Source organism: Typopeltis vanoorti, chromosome 5 (genome assembly GCF_054136105.1).
Source record: "Typopeltis vanoorti isolate ZY-2024b chromosome 5, IOZ_Tvanoo_1.0, whole genome shotgun sequence".
Classification (NCBI taxonomy): Eukaryota; Metazoa; Arthropoda; class Arachnida; order Uropygi; family Thelyphonidae; genus Typopeltis; species Typopeltis vanoorti.
The window spans coordinates 125,574,684-125,595,823 of NC_143553.1; the positions used below are offsets into that span (position 1 = coordinate 125,574,684).

The window sequence follows — 21,140 nt, forward strand, 5'->3', positions numbered from 1 at the left end:
CCCCAACACTATGGTGTTATCAAAACTCAAGTCAACAGAGCTTCCAACCTCTGTTCCACCCAGGCTTCCCTTTCCTTTACTTGATAATATTCACCTGAATTTTTAAAAAACTCTGGACCAAATACAGTGTAATGGCTGACAAAATTCTTTTCTAATAGTCTACATAGTGGCAGATTACTAGCAGAATTTAAAAAATCAAAGATAATAGCCATCCTGAAACCTATAGACTTGTAGCACTGCTTAGGCCTGGGCACAACTGTCAAGATCAAGTTTTGGCCTAACAACTCATACAGAATCCGGTTTCGAAAAATGTCTTAACCACATCGCTGTCAATATGGATAAAATACATCACTCCTCTACACTTTGTATCCATCACATATTTCAATGCAATATCAATGGTATTACAATTTTAATATGCACTTCGCATCCATTGTAACTTGGACGTGAATGATCAACATGATCATTTTTTGACCAATATGATCAACACTATTCTATCTAATAGAACAATGTGGGTAGTTATAGATGATGATGATATGAGAAAGCCAAGAACACTTAATAACAATGGACTTCCCCAAGGGTCAGTTCTGGCCCCTCTTTTATTCAATTTGTATATTTCTGATCTTCCAAGGACAATGTCTAGAAAATTGGTATATGCTGATGATTTATGCATCACATTCCAACACCAGAACTTCTGTACTATAGAGCATTTACTAACTAGTGACCTAGAGGAGCTAAATCACTTCTTTGAGAAGTGCCGTCTTATTCCAAGCACTACCAAGACTGAAACATGCCGTTTCCATTTGAACAATAGCATGGCACAAGACATCTGAAGGGTGCCACTAAATGGGAACATACTACCGCACAATTTTAATCCAAAGTATCTGGACAGAGCCCTCTCCTTTAGTAGGAATCTCTCCAATATTGCTGCCAAACTCAGAACTAGAAATAACATACTGCATAAACTTGTTGGTACAACCTGGGGAGCTTGTGCTCCCACATTAAGGACATCTGCTCTGGGCCTCGTTTACTCAACTGCTGAATGCTGCTCAGCTGTCTGGCTGAACAGTGCACACATTAAATTAACTGATACTTGTTGAATCAGACAATGTGTATAATTTCTGGAACAATAAAGACTACTCCATCATATTGGCTACCAGTTCTGAACCACATACAACCACCACAACTACGATGCCAAGACAACCTAATTCGTGAATATAACAAAATTTGCTGGAACTCACTGCTTCCTATACACTCTGATATTGACAGCTTTACATCACAGAGACTTAAGTCAAGACACCTGGCACAGTGACTTGTCACTAAGGGCTATGATGCAACAACAGCATGGCACACAGAATGGACTGCCAAAGCCCTAGTAATCTGGGAGACTGTCTTTAACCCCAACAGCCCTCCATCGGGGTTCGGCCTACCTCGAAAAATACGGACCTCCCTAAAGAGGGTTCGCACCAACCATAGTAGGTGTGCAGCTTTTATATTTACTTGGGGAATAAGACCAAACTCATCTTGTGACTGTGGTGAGGATAACCAAACTATACAACATATCACATTTGACTGTCCTCACAGAGCCTACATGGGACCAGTAACTGACTTTATAACAGTTTCTACAGATGCTGTTGACTGGCTGTCGAACTTAAACATTCAATTTTAATTTTATGCTTATTTGTATATTTTTATATGTATATATGACTATAGTGTCACTTCACACTGTTGTTTTATTTTCTGCATTTTGTTGTCTTGCACGTGTTTTTTTTGTGTGTGTGTGTGGTGGCATATGCATGTATTCTTCTTAGCCAAATGCTAAATAAATAATAACTGTTATCCTCCTACTTCTCTCTCTCCCATCTCTCTCCACTAGTTATTTTTACATGCTCACACGTTAGTGGAGAATGAGATTTATTAAATATTTCGCTTAGCACAAATTATTATCTGAAACCTCCAAGAGTCAAGAGCTCATTGAGGGAGGCTATAAATCACTCAAACCAGCTGTCATACCTTCCCTTAAATTTCCCTAAAGGCAAATTATTTCACTCACTGACTGCCTATGAGAGAAAAACCTAGCTCTTAACCTTTTCTTGACTGTGAACAAACTTAACTTCCATAGATGTCCAAGTGTTTTCTCCCTACCTTCCATATAACTAAAAATTTCATCAGATGATATCCTATAACACCCATTCAGCAGTTTATAGAACTCTATCATATCATCTCTCTTTCTCATATTAACCAGAGTCTGTAATCCACATACTCACAATCTGTCCTCATAATCTAAATCCCATAATTTGGATATAATCTTTGTAACTCTTCTTGTACCCTTCCCACAGCTTCATTATCTAGCTGAAACACGGCAGACCAAATCTTCGCATAATAATCCAGGTGCAGTCTTATCAAGGCCCTATAAAGAGCCAAAATAACTTCCTTATCCCTACATGTCAAGGTTCACTTCAACATCATAATTATCTTCTGAGTTGTATTTGCCACTTTTGCTATGTGACCTTTGAGCTTCAAATTTCTATCAACCATTATACCAAAATTCCTAGCCTCATCAGCTTCTTGTAGCATAATCCTGCTAATATAATATGCTGCTGTAAATCTCATCACACCACAGTGCATAACTTTACGCTTACTAACATTAAACTGACAGCCATTTTCATTTGTCCAAATTTCCAGCCTATTCAAATCATTTTGTAAGTGCTGTCTGATTGCCCTGTCTATCTTTGGATCATTGGCAAACAATTGCACATCTATTAGACTCTTCCTAATGTCATTAATACATAGATTGAACAACAGCCCAAGGACTGAGCTCTAAGGTACACCATTGGTTACCTTAATTTTGGCAGATTCATACTCACCGTATACCACTTTTTGATATCTGTCTGTCTTCCACTGATCCAAGTCAAGAGTTTATATTCCAATCCCATATTCTCCAGTTTAAGCAACAGCCTTTTTTGTGTGGTGTCTTATCAGATGCCTTAGCCAAATCCAACACAGTGTATCCATTCCCTTTATCCAACTAGGCCGTAACATTGTTATAAAATATGAGCAAATTGCTAAAACATGACTTTCCTTTAGTAAACTCATACTGCTCCTTGCAGAGTATAGCTTGTTTGTGTACCCATTTCTGTATGTGGGTTCTTATCAACTTCTCCAAAATCTTCACTTCCACACCAAAGATACTGATAGGTCAGTAGTTAGATGCATCAGTTTTTGCACCACCCTTGTACAATGGAATTATCATATTATTATTATTATTATTACGGGCAACTCCAGGGAGTCATTAGACTCATCGAGGGAGGCCCCAAATCATTTTCATCACAACTATTCGACATTCATACAGTATCTATCATACCTCGCCTTAAACTCATTCACTGTCACAGCATCCACCACAGACTCAGGGAGCGCATTCCACTCATTCACTACTCTAAAAGTAAAGAACCCAGCTCTAACACCTTTACTAACCACACTTTTGCCCAGTTTCCATGGATGTCCCCTAGTCCTCCCACAACCAGCCCTGTTCTCAAAGATATCTTCTGAATTAATTTTATAGAAACCCTTCAGTAATTTGAATGTCTCAATCATATCTCCCCTCCTCCGCCTATCAACCAATTTTTGCAACCCACAAATCTTCAACCTGTTCTCATATGGTTCATTCCACAGACCTGCTATCATCTTGGTCACTCGCCTCTGGATCCTCTCCACCTCCTCCCCATCAAGAAGAAACCTAGGTGACCAAATCTGAGCACAGTAGTCGAGATGAGGTCTTATCAAGGCTCGATACAGAGGAACAATAACCTGCTTGTCTCTGCTTGTCAACGTATTCTTCAGCAACCAAGTGATTTGATGAGCTGATTTGGCCACTTTTGCAATGTGTCCCCTAAATTTCAATTCCTTATCCACCAACACTCCTAAATCTCGTGCCTCATCAATTTCCTGGAGCACAGTTCCACCAATGCAGTAAACTGCCTCCAATCTTTTCACCCCAAAATGCATAACCTTACATTTTGCCACATTAAATTGACAACCATTCTCCCTAACCCAGACCTCCAATCTATCCAAATCATCCTGCAAAATTTTGACGTCATCTGCATTCACTATTGCCCTACCCAACTTCGCATCATCCGCAAACAAATGAACTGTTCCTCTCAGATCCTTTCCTATATCATTTATGAACAAATTAAACAGCAGTGGTCCAAGAACAGATCCTTGTGGTACACCACTAGTCACAGGCCGTCTTGTGGACTCTACTCCTGAGTAAACCACTCTCTGATATCTCTCCGTCAACCACCCTCTTATCCATCTCACCAACCCTATGTCCATTCCCATATGCTGCAATTTACTGATTAGAATTCCATGTGGTATCCTGTCAAAGGCCTTAGCAAGGTCCAGCAGAATCACTGTAAACCCATTACCCTTATCCAGTTCAGCCGTCACTGTGTTATAATACGTGAGCAAGTTACTGAGGCATGACCTACCCTTCACAAAACCATGCTGTCCCCGATACAGTATCCCATTTTCTTCTATCCAATCTTGTATTTTCCTCTTGACTATTTTCTCTAAGACCTTGATAATGATTCCTGTTATGCTGATTGGCCGGTAATTTTCAACAGCAGCCTTGGAACCACCTTTGTGCAGTGGAACTATTTTCCCCTCTTTCCACCCCCTTGGGACTGACCCAGTCCTGAGGCTCAAATTAAACAAAAAGGTCAAGGGCACTGACAATTCTTTGGCCGCTTCACGTACGACACGAGCTGGTATACCATCCAATCCCACAGATGTATTGACATTGAGGTTCTGTAATAGACTAGTTACCTCTACCTCGTTCATCACAATTCCAGTATAAGCTGTTGGTTCTTCCATTTCCGCAAAGTCACCATCTGGATGATATACTCTTGCAAAGTGCTCGCTCAGTAATTCCACAACATCGACTGATTCAGTTACCTCCCTACCCTCAGCATTTTTTAAGATCATTCTACCATGAGCATTTTTCCTTTTACTTGCAACATATTGAAAAAACTGTTTGGGATTCTCTTTAGCCTGCATGGCCAATTTCCTTTCGTAATCTGCTTTTGCTTTTCTTACCACCCTTGTTACCATCCTGGCCTGAGCTTTATACTGTTCATGCACCTGATGGTCACCCTTCTCCTTAAATTCCCTCCACAATTGTTTCTTTTTTTGCAGCTCAAGCTTAATAGTGTTATTCATCCATTTAACCCCTACCTGATTTATTATTCGGACTCTTGGATACAGTCAACCATTGCCTCCTGCTTACAGTTCTTAACCACCTCCCATGCACTATCAACATCCAGCCCTTGCAGTTTTACATGCCATGGCATTGAGCCAAGCACACACCTAAGCTTGTCATACTTACCAGCCCGGTAATTCCACATGTACCCTGTCTTAATTGTAAATTCGACTCCTTTAGCCACCTCCCAAGTCATGACCTTATGGTCACTCTCACCAATTGGTGGCAACATGGTCATGTTCGTTACAGCTACATTCTCAGTTGCAATTACTAGGTCCAGCACTCTCTGCCCCCTGGTATTTTCCAATACATGTTGCCGTAGATAGTTGTCCCTTAATAACTGCATAAAATCCAATTCCTTCCTCCCATGTGCCCTCTCCTCTTTCCAGTCAATGTTACCATAATTGAAATCACCCATAATAATTACCCTCCTTCCACTCATTTCTTCTATTTGCTTATGCATACTATTCCCACCATCCACTCCATCACCCGGTCTATAGCAGCACCCAATTGTATATTTTGTTCTGCTAGATTGTATCTCACACCAAACAGCCTCAAATGTGCTTTTTTCCCCATCCTGCAGTTCAACTTCTATACTCCTTGGCTGAAGCTCATCAGCTATCATCAATAACACTCCTCCCCCCTTTTTATTCACCCTGTCACTCCTGAACACGCTATACCCATCGCATTCAATCCCACTAGCTTTATCATCTTCTGCCAGCCATGTTTCACTAATACCGACAACCTGTGGCCTGGAAGTGCCAACCATGGCCAAAAACTCTTCCTTCTTGTTCCTAATACTCCTGGCATTAGTGTACATGAATCGCAGAAGCCCATTTGTCCCATCCCTACTTTGATTCCTTATACTAACTATCCCATTCTGATTTGTTGTCCGTCGTACTCGCCCTGGCATAATATACTCATTCATACACTTAACTGCCCCCCCCCCTAAAGTCTGCATATCTACTCCCCCCCTCTTAATAAATCTAGTTTCCCTGAGTCTGTACATCCACTTCCACATCATTCATCAACACTCTTTCAAGTCTCCGTACACCAACTCCATTCAAATGTAACCCATCCATCTTATATAAGTCCTTTCGCCCATCGAACTCATTCCACACATCCACAAATTCCACACCACTCTCCATGCATGACCCACGCATAAAGTCATTGGCAATTATGGCCCTCCTTCTAAACACTTCGCTGTCATACCGCGGTAAGATACTCACCATCCTAACTCTCTCACTCTTCTCTTTTGCTACCTCAAACAACTCCCTCACATCCTCTATCATTTCCATTTTGTCCTCTTTCAAATCATTCGTTCCTGCCACTATTATCATCTCTTTCATCCTCTGTTTTTGCAGTCGAATAGATTCGCTGACGTCCTTTATGTTCGCACCCGGCTGGTACGACTTCGTTAAACTCTCAATTATTACGCCTCTTAATAGCGAATCCCCATACAGCACTCGCTCCTTCATTTTATTGACGTTTACGAACATTCTATTATTTGCCGTCACAGACTTCCGCCGGTTATTTGTCGGTACGTTCAACACACATTTTTGCATACGCTCCAGTTGTCTTTTGGCTCTGTGTATCGCGCCATTTAAACGGGCAATTTCGCTACTCGCATTTATGTCACCATTTTCATTATCGATCAAATCATCCATTCTTTCGGTGTTTCTACCTTCATTTACACTTTCAGCGACGCTCTCACACATATCTGGCACTACCACGCAATACTCTAGTACACCGCCATTTTCTGCATTCTGACTACCGTTAACGATATCAGTCTCGATACACGAAACACGCTTTAAGTCCTCATTCTCTTTACACTTTCTACACATATTAACTCCACTATCACTTTCTAACCAGACTCCTACCGCTCTTCGCAAGGCATACATCTCACAGACAGCACATTGCATAAATTCTTTTACATCGAAACTCTTAAACAAGCATGGCGACCTGGCCGCCATTTTTTTCTTTATCGGTGCCATGTGTACGCTATCTTTTCTTAAAAATAATAATTAAAATAACAGAAAACACGCAAAAGTTGCACAGACACACCAAGAAACAAAAAGCAAACAATACTACTTAAAATTCTAGTAAAATATCTAATGTTAACACAAAATAATACTGATCTTTTCAGGAGCTCTAGACAAGCCGACGATCTAATCCGTGCGACACCAAGCGACAATCAAATGTACCTTCCGTTCCTGTGGTATCATTTCTGAACTGAGACTCAAGTTATACAAACATGTGAAAGGTCTAGCCAATTCGGCTGAACATTCCTTTAGCCAACATGTTGATATTCCATCTGTCCTTATTGAGAAATTCTTATCCAGGTTATGCAACAGCTCTTCAACCTTATTTTCATGTACATCTAACTTTTCATCCAATGTAACAGTAGCATTGTACACCATGCCACATACACCTGGTTGATACATCTTAGCAAAGTGAGCACTCATTAACTGAGTGCTCATTAGCTTCTGACACTAGAGTACCATCTGCATTCAGTAAAGTTATTAATTCTTCACTTCAATATTCAAATAATATAACAAAATCAATTATCAATTTTGCAGGCATCTAAAACTGAGGACAGCAAAAGGAAAGTTTTCTTCAATGGCTATTTTGCTAACCTCTAAATTATGGATTCATAATTGTCATCACATTTTTTTTTTGTAAAACAACATAGTAGATGCCAGTACTCATTTTTTGCTACCAGAAAAAAACTGAAAAAAAAAATTTACTGATACTTTTACTCCATTGCTTGATAATATTTTTTGAATAAGAACAAATTAAGTATATAACAGTTTATTGAGAAATTTACAGTACAAGTATATAAACTTAAGTAAAATATAAAAATATATACAGGGTGATTCAGAACTCTTGGACCAAACTTTAAGGGGTGATAGAACACATCTAAACAAGCACTTTGTCATACAATGCATGGTCCGAACTCAAGCAGTGAAGCGCTGGAGGGTGCTTTCTAGTGAATACTTATAAGCGCTGGTTTTTTCAGTCATCGTTATTTCTACAGTGAAGTGCAAAAAGGATGGATTCTTTCACAAATCAGAAATGGGATCCTTTGTCAGTGGCATGCAGGATACAGGGCGTGCAAAGAGTGCGAGGACACCACGTATTATAGAGGAAATTCTACGTAGGTTGCAGATCATCCCGAATGTAGCATGAGAGCAATTTCCCATGCCGTACGTGTGCCCCAATCAGTGTGGCGAATTCTACGAGATGAACGATTACACCCCTACCATGCACAGAGGGTGCACGCCTTGACACCTTCAAATTACTGGCCTCGTGGATTTTGTACAGTGGTTTCAGCAGCAGACTGCAGTGCAGCTGGACTTCGATGCACGTCTTATTCACTAACAAATGCACCTTTACACGTGAGGGCATTTTTAATACCCACAATTATCATGTGTGGGCGAGCAGAAATCCACACGCCACACATCCACATTCGTACAGTGGCGTTTCTCCATAAATGTTTGGGCTGGAATCCTACATGACCATTTGATTGGCCCATACCTTCTGCCAGTACGATTGAATGGGAGAACATACCTCGTATCTTTACAAGAGGTCTTGCCAGAATTACTGAACCCTGTTCCAGCAAACATTCAAACATGATGGAGCGCCACCCATTTCATGGATGCGCAGAATGTCTTGGATGCAACACTTCCAGGACAATGGATTGGTCGGGGTGGTCCTATCACTTGGCCGCCATGAGTGCCTGATCTCTCATGTCTGGGCTTTTTCCCTATGGGGCCATATGAAAAGCCTGATCTACGATAGCCCCATCGATTCCAATGAGGACCTTATTGCCAGGATTTCTATTGGCGCTGTACAAGAAATGCCTGGTATTTTCACCAATGTATGCCAATCACTACGTCGAAGGTATGAAGCCTGCGTTAATGTTGGTGGTCGCTCTTTTGAGCAGTTTCTGTAATTTATTCAATAAAATTCTTTCATTTACGTTCTGCAATTTCTGCAATTGTTTCAAATCTCCTCTGTCATTCTTGTGTTTCTTCATTTCCTGACACAGTAGTTGCTAACCCCTAGCACTTCACCGCTTGAGTTCGGACCATGCATTGTATGACGAAAAGTGCTTGTTTAGGTGTGTTCTATCACCCCTTAAAGTTTGGGGGTTACAAGAGTTCTGAATCACCATGTATAAGAATTTTTAATAAGATATTTATATACCAAACATAAAATGTTTTACAGCAAAAATCTTAGTAATAGCCATAATGAAAACTGCAAATTTCATTAAACCAAGCCTATTTGCATAGTAGGTAAATTTGTAAAAAATTACTGAATATTACATATTTCTACATGTATCATATATGCACTACTTAGAAAGAAGTTAAAAGACACCAAAGTGTGAGGAACAAAACAGCCATGGTGCCTAAATTAATAAGATATAGGACCACCCTTAGTTGCAATGACTTAAGCAATCCTATCGGTCATACTTCCCACAAACGTATAATAGCTATCAATGGGAATTTTGGATCACTATTTCAGTAAACATGTAATGAAGTTAAGGAATTTTGTGGGACGGACCTCCCTTGACTTCACTCAACACTCCAGTTCATCCAACAGATGTTCAACAGGGTTGAGATCAGGGCTCTGTGGAGGCCAGTCAAGTGTAGTTTCGTTCATGTCTACAAACCAAGAAGTTCCAGTGGCAGTCTTATAACACAGGAATGTTATAAGACTGCTAATATTCACAGCATCACAAACAGAATCAATGTTCACAGCATCACAAACAGAGGTCTAAGGCCAAACAAGGAAAAACAGGACCATACCATCATAGTGTCATCTCTGAATTTCATAGTCGGGGTTACACACTCTGGTAAGAGACATTCACTGGGCATCCACCACACCTGCCCGTCTTCTTGGCAGAGGATGTAGGGACCATAACACAGCTTTCCAAGCATCCACATCTCACTGTATACACACTCTTTGCACCACTGAAGATCACACTGCACATTAGTTGTTCCATAATGTGGGGATAGCATATTGCAGGCCTACCATGGAAACCCATCTTGTGAGCCTCAGTTCTGAATGTTTTTGTGCAGATTTGTGTTCCAGTTGATGCTCAAAACTCTACATAAATAATAAATTGCACGATAGCCACAGTAATTAACTTTAATGAAATAAAAGTCCATATATTTCGTACTGAAATTAACAGTATCATCAGTGTAGACAACAAGTAATTCAAAGGAATGGAATACAAAGTGTATAACAGTCGGTGGATTACCAATTAAAAAACTGTTGCCCTGTGCTAGAAATTAATATTAATAAATAATATTATTAAAATTATTCTTAAAAACTATTTTTTTTGGTGGTTACATAAGATAAGAATCTCCCAAACTTTTGGGGGAGAGAGAGAGAGAGAGAGACAATCGTTCCGATTCAGATTTGGCCGATGTATAAGGGCTTCGCAACTTTCTTTGAAAAGGCGTTCATATTTAAACTTGCATTTATGGAAGAAGATGAGCTTTATCCCACTGGATATTGTGTTTAGTGTCAATACTATGTTGTGCCAGACCAGACTTTTGAGGTTTCATGTATTTGATATAATATTGATGTTCATTAATTCTTTTTTCCCCCAGAATGGCCTTTGTCCAAAGTATGTTAGATTACATTCACACGGTATCTGGTAAATGCCAGCTAATGATAGAGGCGCCAACTTGTCTTTTTTTTTTTTTAGATGGCAACAGGCGAGAAATTTTGTTGATCAGAAAATATGTGGGAATGAGATGAAACTTCTTCAAAATTCTACCAGATGCCAGAAATATAAGGGATCGGAACCCTGTGGTCTGTTGAAGAATCATGAGGCGTTGGAACATAGGAATCAGTTATCTGCTGGATTTGATTAGGGTTGTAACCATTAAATTCCATTAACATTTTGATAGTGAGAAGTTCTTGTTGTAAGCTTGAGGGAGAAGAGCACACTTTACGTGCTCTATTAAGTAAAGATTTGATAACACCAATTTTTTTGAGAAGTGTGATGAGCAGACTTTTGATGAATGTATCTGCCAGTAAAGGTAGGTTTTCGATAAACAATGGTTGATAAATTACCAGAGGCTGTGCATGTAAGAAGGATGTCCAAGAATGGTAAACTACCATCTTATCTTTTTCCAGTGAACTGAATGTGTGGGTGAAGGCTATTGATCTGTTGTAGGAAAGTAGTAAGTTCCTCTTCAGAATGTGGCCAAATAGCAAAGATATCATCAACATAATGAAACCAAAGAGTGTTGGAGATGAATGGATGAGAACAAGGTGTCTTCCAGATGGTTCAAAATATAGTTTGCCAAAGGTGGAGACAGAGGGCTACCCATGGCAGTACCTTCAACTTAATCTTGTTTTTCCCAGCTGAAATATCCTGAATGTATAACAAATTCAAAAATATTTGAAATATTGGGAGGGTAATCATCATATAGTAAATTAACAGTGTCAGATAATGGAATATTGGTAAAGAGGGAAACAATGTCAAACCTGACTAACAAGTCTGACTCTTGTATTTGAACATCCTTGATTTGTTCAAGAAAATGTGTGGAATTTTGATGAAAGATCTGGATTGTCCAGTATAGGCAGTAAATGTCAATAAATTTGACAGAAATTTAGCAATTCTATAAGTGGGAGAGTCAATACAATTCACGATGAGGTCTTGCTGGATAACCTTCTTTATGAATTTTCAAGATCTATTTTAGATCTTGAAAGGATTACAGCTACCCTGGATGATGAATTACTGGATATCATTCTTTGTGTTTCTAAACAATCTTTAACCCGTTCTTATGAAAAAAATTCCTGCAAACTGATGCAAAAATGTGAATCTTTATACCGTAAACAAAAAATTACCTCTGACAACACTCCTACTAATAAATGGATTGCGAATATTTCTGGACGTCTGTTATCTGATGCTGAAACTAGTGCATTAGCTAAAGGCCTTGACTTTGCTGTGGTACCCAAATGCATCCCATATCTTGATTTTTTGCATAACATTGAACGTAGCCTGTTGGGACTTTCCAGTGAAGACGCTAATAAACTACGCTTTGAAGTTGCTGCTTCACTTTTTAAAAGCAAATTACCTCCATGTACTTTATCGAGTGTTGAAACCCGTGCGCTAACCTCATTAAGAAAAATAGCAATATATTTATTTTGAAATCTGATAAAGGAAAAGCAGTAGAGGTAATGGATAAGGCTGACTATGGGAAAAAAGTAGACTGCCTTTTACAAGATACCTCCACCTATCAAGAAATCAATCATAATCCTACACAAATGCAAAATTAAACAATTAGATAAGCTGCTTGTTGAAGTTGGCAGCTGGGGTCAAAATACCATGGACAAGTTGCGCACTCATTTTGAAAGAACTCCTCGTCTATATGGCCTCCCAAAAATTCATAAAGAAGGTTATCCAGTAAGACCCATTGTGAATTGTACTGACTCTCCCACTTATAGAATTGCTAAATTTCTGTCACGTTTATTAACTCCCCATACTGGACAATCCATATCTTTCATCAAAAATTCCATACATTTTCTTGAACAAATCAAGGATGTTTAAATACAAGAGTCGGACTTGTTAGTCAGCTTTGACATTGTTTCCCTCTTTACCAATATTCCATTATCTGACACTGCTAATTTACTATATGATGATTACCCTCCTAATATTTCAAAGATTTTTGAATTTGTTATACATTCAGGATATTTCAGCTGGAAAAACAAGATCTATAAACAAATTGAAGGTACTGCCATGGGTAGCTCTCTGTCTCCACCTTTGGCAAACTATATTTTGAACCTTCTGAAAGACATCTTGTTCTCATCCATTCATCCCCAACTCTCTCTTTGGTTTCATTATGTTGATGATGTTTGCTATTTGGCCGCATTCTGAAGAGGAACTTACTTTCCTACAACAGATCAATAGCCTTCACCCACCATTCTTGGACATCCTTTTTACATGCATAGCCTCTGGTAATTTATTAACCAGTGTTTATCCAAAACCTACCTTTACTGGCAAATACATTCATCAAAGGTCTGCTCATCACACCTCTCAAAAAATTGGTGTTATCAAGTCTTTAATTAATAGAGCACATAAAGTGTGCTCCTCTCCCTCAAACAACAAGAACTTCTCACTATCAAAATGTTAATGGAATTTAATGGTTACAACCCTAATCAAATCCAGCAGATAACTGATTCTTATGTTCCAACACCTCAGGATTCTTCAACAGACTGCAGGGTTCCAATCCCTTATATTTCTGGCATCTGGGAACTGATTGGTAGAATTTTGAAGAAGTATCATCTCATTCCCACATATTTTCCAACAAACAAAATTTATCACCTGTTGTCATCTAAAAAAAAAAAGACAAGCTGGCACCTCCATTAACTGGCATTTACCAGATACCGTGTGAATGTAATCTAACATACTTTGGACAAAGGCCATTCTGGGGGGGGAAAAGAATTAATGAACATCAATATTATATCAAATACATGAAACCTCAAAAGTCTGGTCTGGCACAACATAGTATTGACACTAAACACAATATCCAGTGGGATAAAGCTCATCTTCTTCCATAAATGCAAGTTTAAATATGAATGCCTTTTCAAAGAAAGTTGCGAAGCCCTTATACATCGGCCAAATCTGAATCGGAACGATTGTCTCTCTCTCTCTCTCCCAAAAGTTTGGGAGATTCTTATCTTATGTAACCATGAAAAAAATATTTTTTAAGAATAATTTTAATAATATTATTTATTATTATTAATTTCTAGCATGCAGCAATAGTTTTTAATTGGTAATCCATTGACTGTTATGCACTTTGTATTCCATTCCTTTGAATTGCTTGTTGTCTACACTGATGATGTACTGCTAATTTTAGTACGAAATATCTGTACTTTTATTTCATTAAAGTTAATTACTGTGGTTATCATGTAATTTATTATTTATAGTTATGCCACAGGTACCTTTAAAGATTAGAACTCTGCATTCAATGATGGCAGTTTTTGCATCTTATCCTTCGTAGCACCTTACGATCATGTTCGGTGAGTGTGGTAGGTCATCCATTGCAGATAGCACTTGCTTCCGTGCTGGTATGATGTCACTGACTGTTGACCTGGGAAGGTCCAATTTGTCAACAATTTGTCAAACAGTGCATATGCCAGACATCATTGTAAATAAAGATGCTGGTATGTAGTACTATTATATACCATCAAAAAAAAAAAGCTATGATCATTATTGAGTAACTAGTAGGCCTGAAGGTGGTGGAAGTTCACTGTTAATAACCTACTCCATTATTTCTGAAAGAACTGAAGTGAGGGCAACGTAACAATAATCTGATAACTAACTTTTATCTCTCTCTCTCTCTCTGGAATGGATAGAATATAGGCTTGGTTACATGCAGCAGAGTGATTAATGCCTAGTGTGAATTATCACTGATCATCACTTATAATGAGAGCTATATAACGGAGAGGAGACCTCCACATAGCCTTTAAATGAATGCAGAGAAATGATTAGGGATTCTGACCTAATCTCCAAACCTCACCTTTTCGTGGTGCACCCTGTTGGGTATCTACTTGGATACTGAACGAACGAGGATGGGCTGGCAATTTGGGATTTAGCCGACCAAACTGTATTCTTATTGGCTTAAACCAAAATAAAAAATGATGGTACAACATGACAGAATTTCATGCCGGCTGGGAAGTCGCCCGGTTAAACTATGCCCCCCGTTGTTTTTGCAGGGAACTAGGGCAAACAGTGAAAAGTCAGCTACTGGAACAAATCCTAAAACCCACCCCAACTCAACATCACCAGAGTTCAAGATCGGTACTATTAACATAAGAAGCCTAAATGGAGCTAGCTGACCAACATAATAGGGATGACTGAAACAAAAAAGGAAAAAACTGGTGAGATCTTTCTGAGCAATAAATACAAAATATTATATCCAGGCAATGACAACCAAGGAAAAGAAGGAGTAGTCATAGTATTCAATACTAAATACGAGGCTAATCTTCTTGAATGGCAGGCAGTCTCAAGTAGAGTGATGTAGGCAAATATCAGAATGGAGAACTGGACGATGAGACTTACTTGTGCCTATGGTCCCACAGAAGGTTCTGCTAAGGTAAAAGTGGAGGAATTTTTTTGAGGCTATAGAGAAAGCAACTGACACAATGAAAAAGGAAAAACTGGTACTTCTTGGGCATCTTAATAGCAGAGTAGGAAAAGATTGTCAGACATACAAAAATATTTTGGGAACATTTGGAGAAAAGAGCAAAGTTAATAACAATGGCAAACACCTGTTGGATTTCTGCTCAGGACATTAATTGGTTATTAATATGCACAAATTCACATGGAGATAAGAGGCAAGGAATAAGAAAAGTCTCATTGACTATGTTATTGTCGATAGTGATGTTTTCTCCCTGGTGCAGGACACCAGAGTTTACAGAGGATTTGAAATTGGAAGTGATCACTATTTAGTCTTGAGCAGGATAAAATTGAATTTCATATTGCAAAGAATTACATGTAAGAAAGTTTTAAAGTCAATAAAAGTTGAGCAGCTCTCCGATGTGAACTGTAGACTAAAATACACAAACATGATTGAAGAAAAAATGAAAGAGTTTGAGAAAAGCAACCAAAACCTTGGAGATTCAGTGGCAAGCCCTGAAGAAAACATTGATTGATTCAGCTAGAGAGGCATGTGGTGAGGTTGACTGTAATGGTAGAAAAATCAAAACTCCATGGTGAACACAGGGATCAGAAAAGAGGAAAGCATATCAAAAGTTCCTGGCAAATAAGTCAGCTTGTGCTCTTAGAGAATACAGAGACAAATGTAAGAAAACTAAACACTGTGTAAAACTCTAAACAAAAGTCATGGGAGGACTTTGGTAAGAACATAGAAAATAATATCAAGAAAGAGGCAAGACATTGTTGAAGCTCAGAAATGGAAGAAAGAGCTGTAAAAGGAATTAGAGATGATAAAGGTGACATGAAAACAGGAGAAAAAGATATCCTTGAAGTATGGATTAATTACTTCGAAAAATTGCTAAATGAAACAAACAGTGATGACAGCACAGTGGTAAAAAACACTGACCAGGCATGCAGTCAGGAATACATATCCATACTTGAAGTAGAAAAAGCTATCAAAAGCTTGAAATGTGGAAAGGCAGCTGGAGTAGATGATATCCGACCAGAAATACTGAAGTATGGTGGTATAAGTCTTACAGTGGCTGCACTGCATAGTTCAGAAGGTCTGAACAGAGGGACAAATTCCAGATGATTGGAGTAGAGCTCTCGTAGTACCCATATATAAAAAAGGAAATAAAACTGAATGTGAGAATTACAGAAATATTTCTCTACTGAGTGTTACTGGTAAGATATATGGAAGTATACTTGAGAAACAGTTGAGAAGGATTGTGGAAGAGAAGCTTGGTGAAGAACAAGCTGGATTCAGGCCAAATAGAGGTCAACAGGATCAGATTTTCACTTTATGAAGACAGTTAAGAAATCATGGGAATATAACAAAGATCTGTATTAAGTTTCGTAGATCTGGAAAAGGCATATGACAAGGTGCCATGAGAGAAGTTGTTCGAAACGCTACAGTTATATGGTGTCAATGGGGAATTATAAGCAATACTTAATCTTTATTTGAATTTTAAGTCAGCAGTTAGAATTGAAGAAAGTACAGCAAGATGGTTTTATGTTAAATGTGGTGTCAGACAAGGATGTACATTATCCCCTCTGTTATTTATTAATTATATGGATCACTTTATGCAGATGATGTTATACTTCTAATACATCCGCTACACGTCTGTAAGATTCCCTGACTAAAGTGAGTAACTGTTGTAATATGGTATGAAGGTCAGCATTAAAAAGACAATAAAAATAGGCAGAAATACTGAAAATATCAACTGCATTGTGAATAGAGAACCTATAGAATAAGTAGAACATTTCAGCTACTTACGCATGATTTTTAGTGAAGATGGCAAATCAACAAGTCTGGTATGGTAGGAAGTCAATTGAATAAATTTATATGGAATAAGAGAGAAATTAGCCAAAACACTAAATTAGCTGTATACAAGACAGTATTCAAGCCAATTTTAACTTATGGATCTGAGAGCTGGGTCAGAAGTAAAACACTTGACCAAAGACTAGAGATTGCAGATATGAGAGTCCTGAGAAAGATTATGGGCATGAACAGATGGCATCAATGGCAAACCATATTAAAAGTGAGGATATTAGATAAGAACTTGACATTGTCAGCATCCAGGAATGAGTTAGCAGAGCTAATCTCAGGTGGTATGGTCACTTAAACAGAATGGGCGAAGAAAGATTAGCAAAACAAGTGTTCTCTGCCAGGTTGGCAGCAAAACGACCCCAAGGAAGATCAAGATATAGGTGGATTGATACGGTACAAAGTGCCTTAGACGATAGAAATATAAGATCTGATAATGTTGGAGTCTTGACAAGTAACAGACTGATTTGGAGGAACATTGTAGATAGGGAGTTAGTAATAATGTAATTTTTTTCATGTTGTACTATCATATCCTGTACACTCCCTTGAGGGTACATGGCAGGAATTTGATGATGATGATGATGATAAAAGTGAAGTAAGTAAATAAAATAAATTGTCTGGTATTCTGGGGTAAATAAACAATCTGCACTAGGTCATTACTTTGTGCATACCTTGCTGTTTCTTACAGCTAGGCTAGTGCAATTGGAAAAGAGATAGCAGTCTGATGTGAATATTGTGAATGTTAAAGTCTCTAAGAGAGAATGTAAAAAATCAAGTTTCAGAAAGAACAATTATTCAAAGAAGACAGAATTATTAGTGGTTTTTAAAGGAATTTGCTTTTGTCTCCCCACCTCCCCTCTTAGATCTGACATGCATCATATTATGTTACGCCAGATCAACCCAAATGTGCTATTAACCAAGAACATTCAAAACAAAGCCAGAATGACCTCACTGAATAAATGATGCATTTTTTTATCATTAATCTTTCAGCACAATATATATATATATCTCTTCCTCACAAAGAATTGGGGGTTCATATCCTATGGATCCATGTTAGAGGTTTAAAAATAGCAAGTTTACGGTAAGCCCCACCATAAACTTGCTACCCTTATCTGCTCCACTAAAGACTTGCTCCCTCCTCTTTCAGTGCCTGGTGTATATAGAGTACCTTGTTCCTGTAAACTTGCCTACTTCGGTCAAACAGGCAGGTCAGAATCCATCCGGTTAGAAGAACACATTTCTTACATCTGCAAACACAATTATGGTCAGTCTGGCCTTGCAGACCATGTTTTGGATACATCCCACAGGATCTCCTGAAAAAAAACTACCATGCTCCACCATAGTAAATTCAAAAAAGAAAGACTATTTTTTGAATCTGCATCTGCACTCAGGAATCAACCTAATTTAAACAAATACGGTTGCATTAAACTTCCCAAAATTTGGGAAACTTTAATTATCAGAGATCCCTCTTTACATCGCAGGCCACCTGCAAATGCCCACAGAGGGCGCACCACCTAGATAGGACTTTAGTTTCACTTTGTATTGTATTTGTGTGTGTGTGTGTTGTTACAAAAAGGTTTTTGTAATCCCCAAAGATGTCTCTGTAACGGAGATGAAATATTGGAAGTATTAAAATTAGTTTTAATCCTTTCTCAGTGCTGTTAATATTCCATTAAACCTCTAACATGAATTCTTCACAGCACTTAAGCCTCAACACACGTATCCTATGGATCCAACTTACTACATCACTTGATGGCAGATTGTAATTTTAGTTCTGAAAGATCAAGTGTAAAATATTAAAGAGGCCTAATAGAGAAATACTCATTTAATATCTAACACTTTTGCTTTATTAATATACTTTGCAGTTCTACAATCAATAATATTGCAAATTTTGAAAATTCAATTAAAGTAAACCGAGATGATTGAGAAACCAACTTAGACATCTACCTTCTTGTACATTCTGTATTTTTGCTCTCTACAGGCGAATTAATGGACACAGAAAAAGGGAAAGACTAAGAAAATAGTTTTGGCAATAGATAAGCAAGCACTTTTTTTTTTTTTTTTTTTTTTTTTTTTTTAAAGACAAGACTCATGAATTTTGCTCTGATTTCTTAAAGGGATAGAATATTTTTGCTTGTCGTGTCTGGGATGGGGGAGAATAATATCAGTGTATTATAACTTCACACAATGCCATCCATCATACACTACATTATGTTGAACTAAATCAAATTACCTCATTTTGTTCTGGCTGAGTACTTTTAGGATCCTTACTTGATTCCCCTGTCACCCCTGCTGATGGATGTTCAGCCATTCTGGAAAGAAAAAAACAAAACTTCTCAAGAACATTAGTCTTTTAAATAGATGTCATTATCTTTTTTTTTATTTTAATATAGTACACTGGAATATATATAAATAAATAAATAAATATATATATATATATATATATATATATATATATATATATATAATTTATTTGTAGGTATGTAGAAGAGAGGATACATGTAAAGTCCTGACCTTTCGTTGAAGATTAAAAAACTAATACAAATAAATAAACTCTCTCTCTCTCTCTCTCTATATATATATATATATGTGTGTGTGTGTGTGTGTGTGTGTGTAAAGTCCTGGCCTTTGCTTGAAGATTAAAAAAAAAAAATACTACAAAGAAATAAATTATTTTCAACAAAAGGGCAGGATACACGTATTCCCTCACCTCTCTGCAACACACCTACCAATTTATTAAACAATAAATACCTTCTTAGAGCTCTATAGTTAACATCCTACATTACTTTTCTAGACCTTTACACTTTAAAACCTTATGCCGAACAAACGAATACAATTCAATGACAGACCACGGTTTAAATACCGCTGATACCAGTAATACACAACTTACAGAGCGTACATTGAAAAACAGGCAACTAGCATATTTTACTTTAAAATTACTTGTTGCTTAAACAGCAATACTTTTCAATAGGTAATTTCTAGTAAATTGAATTTTACCTTATTAGAAAATCATATTACATTTATAAACCTTCACACATCAAAGGATTACAACCGACTTTTCTTATCAATTTTTATTGTCAAAACACAGACTAACGTCAATAAACCTTCACACGTTACGTTCTTGATCACAGCTGAATGTGTGTATTCTAAGAGCAAATTCTGTAGGTGCCAGCACTATAACTTTATTTTATTTATTTTTTTGTAATACAAATAAATCTTTATTTATAACGTCTATGGAGTCTGACTTCGTGGTGTTTGCTATAATGATAATAATTACCAATAATTATATCTTAAGGAATGAACAGGCTAGGAACGAGGCGCAATAGATACCCCTAATGCGTCTACACTCTGCCAACATGATTGGTTTAAAGGAAAAAATCCTACCGCATCATTTGCTCTCAGTGTCCCGTTATAATATTCCCGTGTCTCAGAAAGAATATCAACGTTTTCACAAATCTAATCAAAATGCAAGGTTAAATATTAGCTGTTCTTTCGCGAAGGACTAATTGGACCTGTGGCTCTCTATCCTTTCTATCAGTATTTATATTTGATATAAGTGTTGTTCGGTCGATTTTACGTATATTATAGAAAATTACTGTAAATATTATAGATTATGTCTCAATTATTTTCTGTATGTAATTTTATAGTAATCGGTATCATCATCATCAACAACCATGGGTCCAATGCCCGTAGGTGTCTGCTGCCATCTTGATATGATTCTTCCATTGCATTCTGTTTTGTGCAAGATGACTCAATTTGTGTATAGAGTTTCCGCACCATTTAACGTCATCGCCCCATTCTCTATTTGTTCTTCCTCTTTCGTCTTCCTCCTTCAATCATTCCGAACAGCAACGTTTTTAATTTTCTCTCATCAT

The 21,140-nt window shown here is 37.8% G+C and overlaps 1 protein-coding gene across 2 annotated transcripts in view; it reads right to left on the reverse strand.

Moving 5' to 3' along the window:
- LOC150106793 (uncharacterized) overlaps positions 1–20,426 on the reverse strand; it is a 39,585-nt gene extending 19,159 nt beyond the window's left edge. Inside the window, exons 1-2 of one of the 2 annotated variants that reach the window (XM_090392706.1) lie at positions 20,263–20,426; positions 19,499–19,577 (exon numbers count right to left, since the gene is read on the reverse strand). In XM_090392706.1, coding sequence (XP_090248832.1) covers positions 19,499–19,576 — 78 coding nt within the window. In that variant the 5' untranslated portion in view covers position 19,577; positions 20,263–20,426. Of the gene's footprint in view, positions 1–19,498; positions 19,578–20,016; positions 20,131–20,262 lie in introns of those variants that run through there. The other variant, XM_090392708.1, reaches the window with a different exon arrangement.
- Positions 20,427–21,140: the final 714 nt, after the last annotated feature.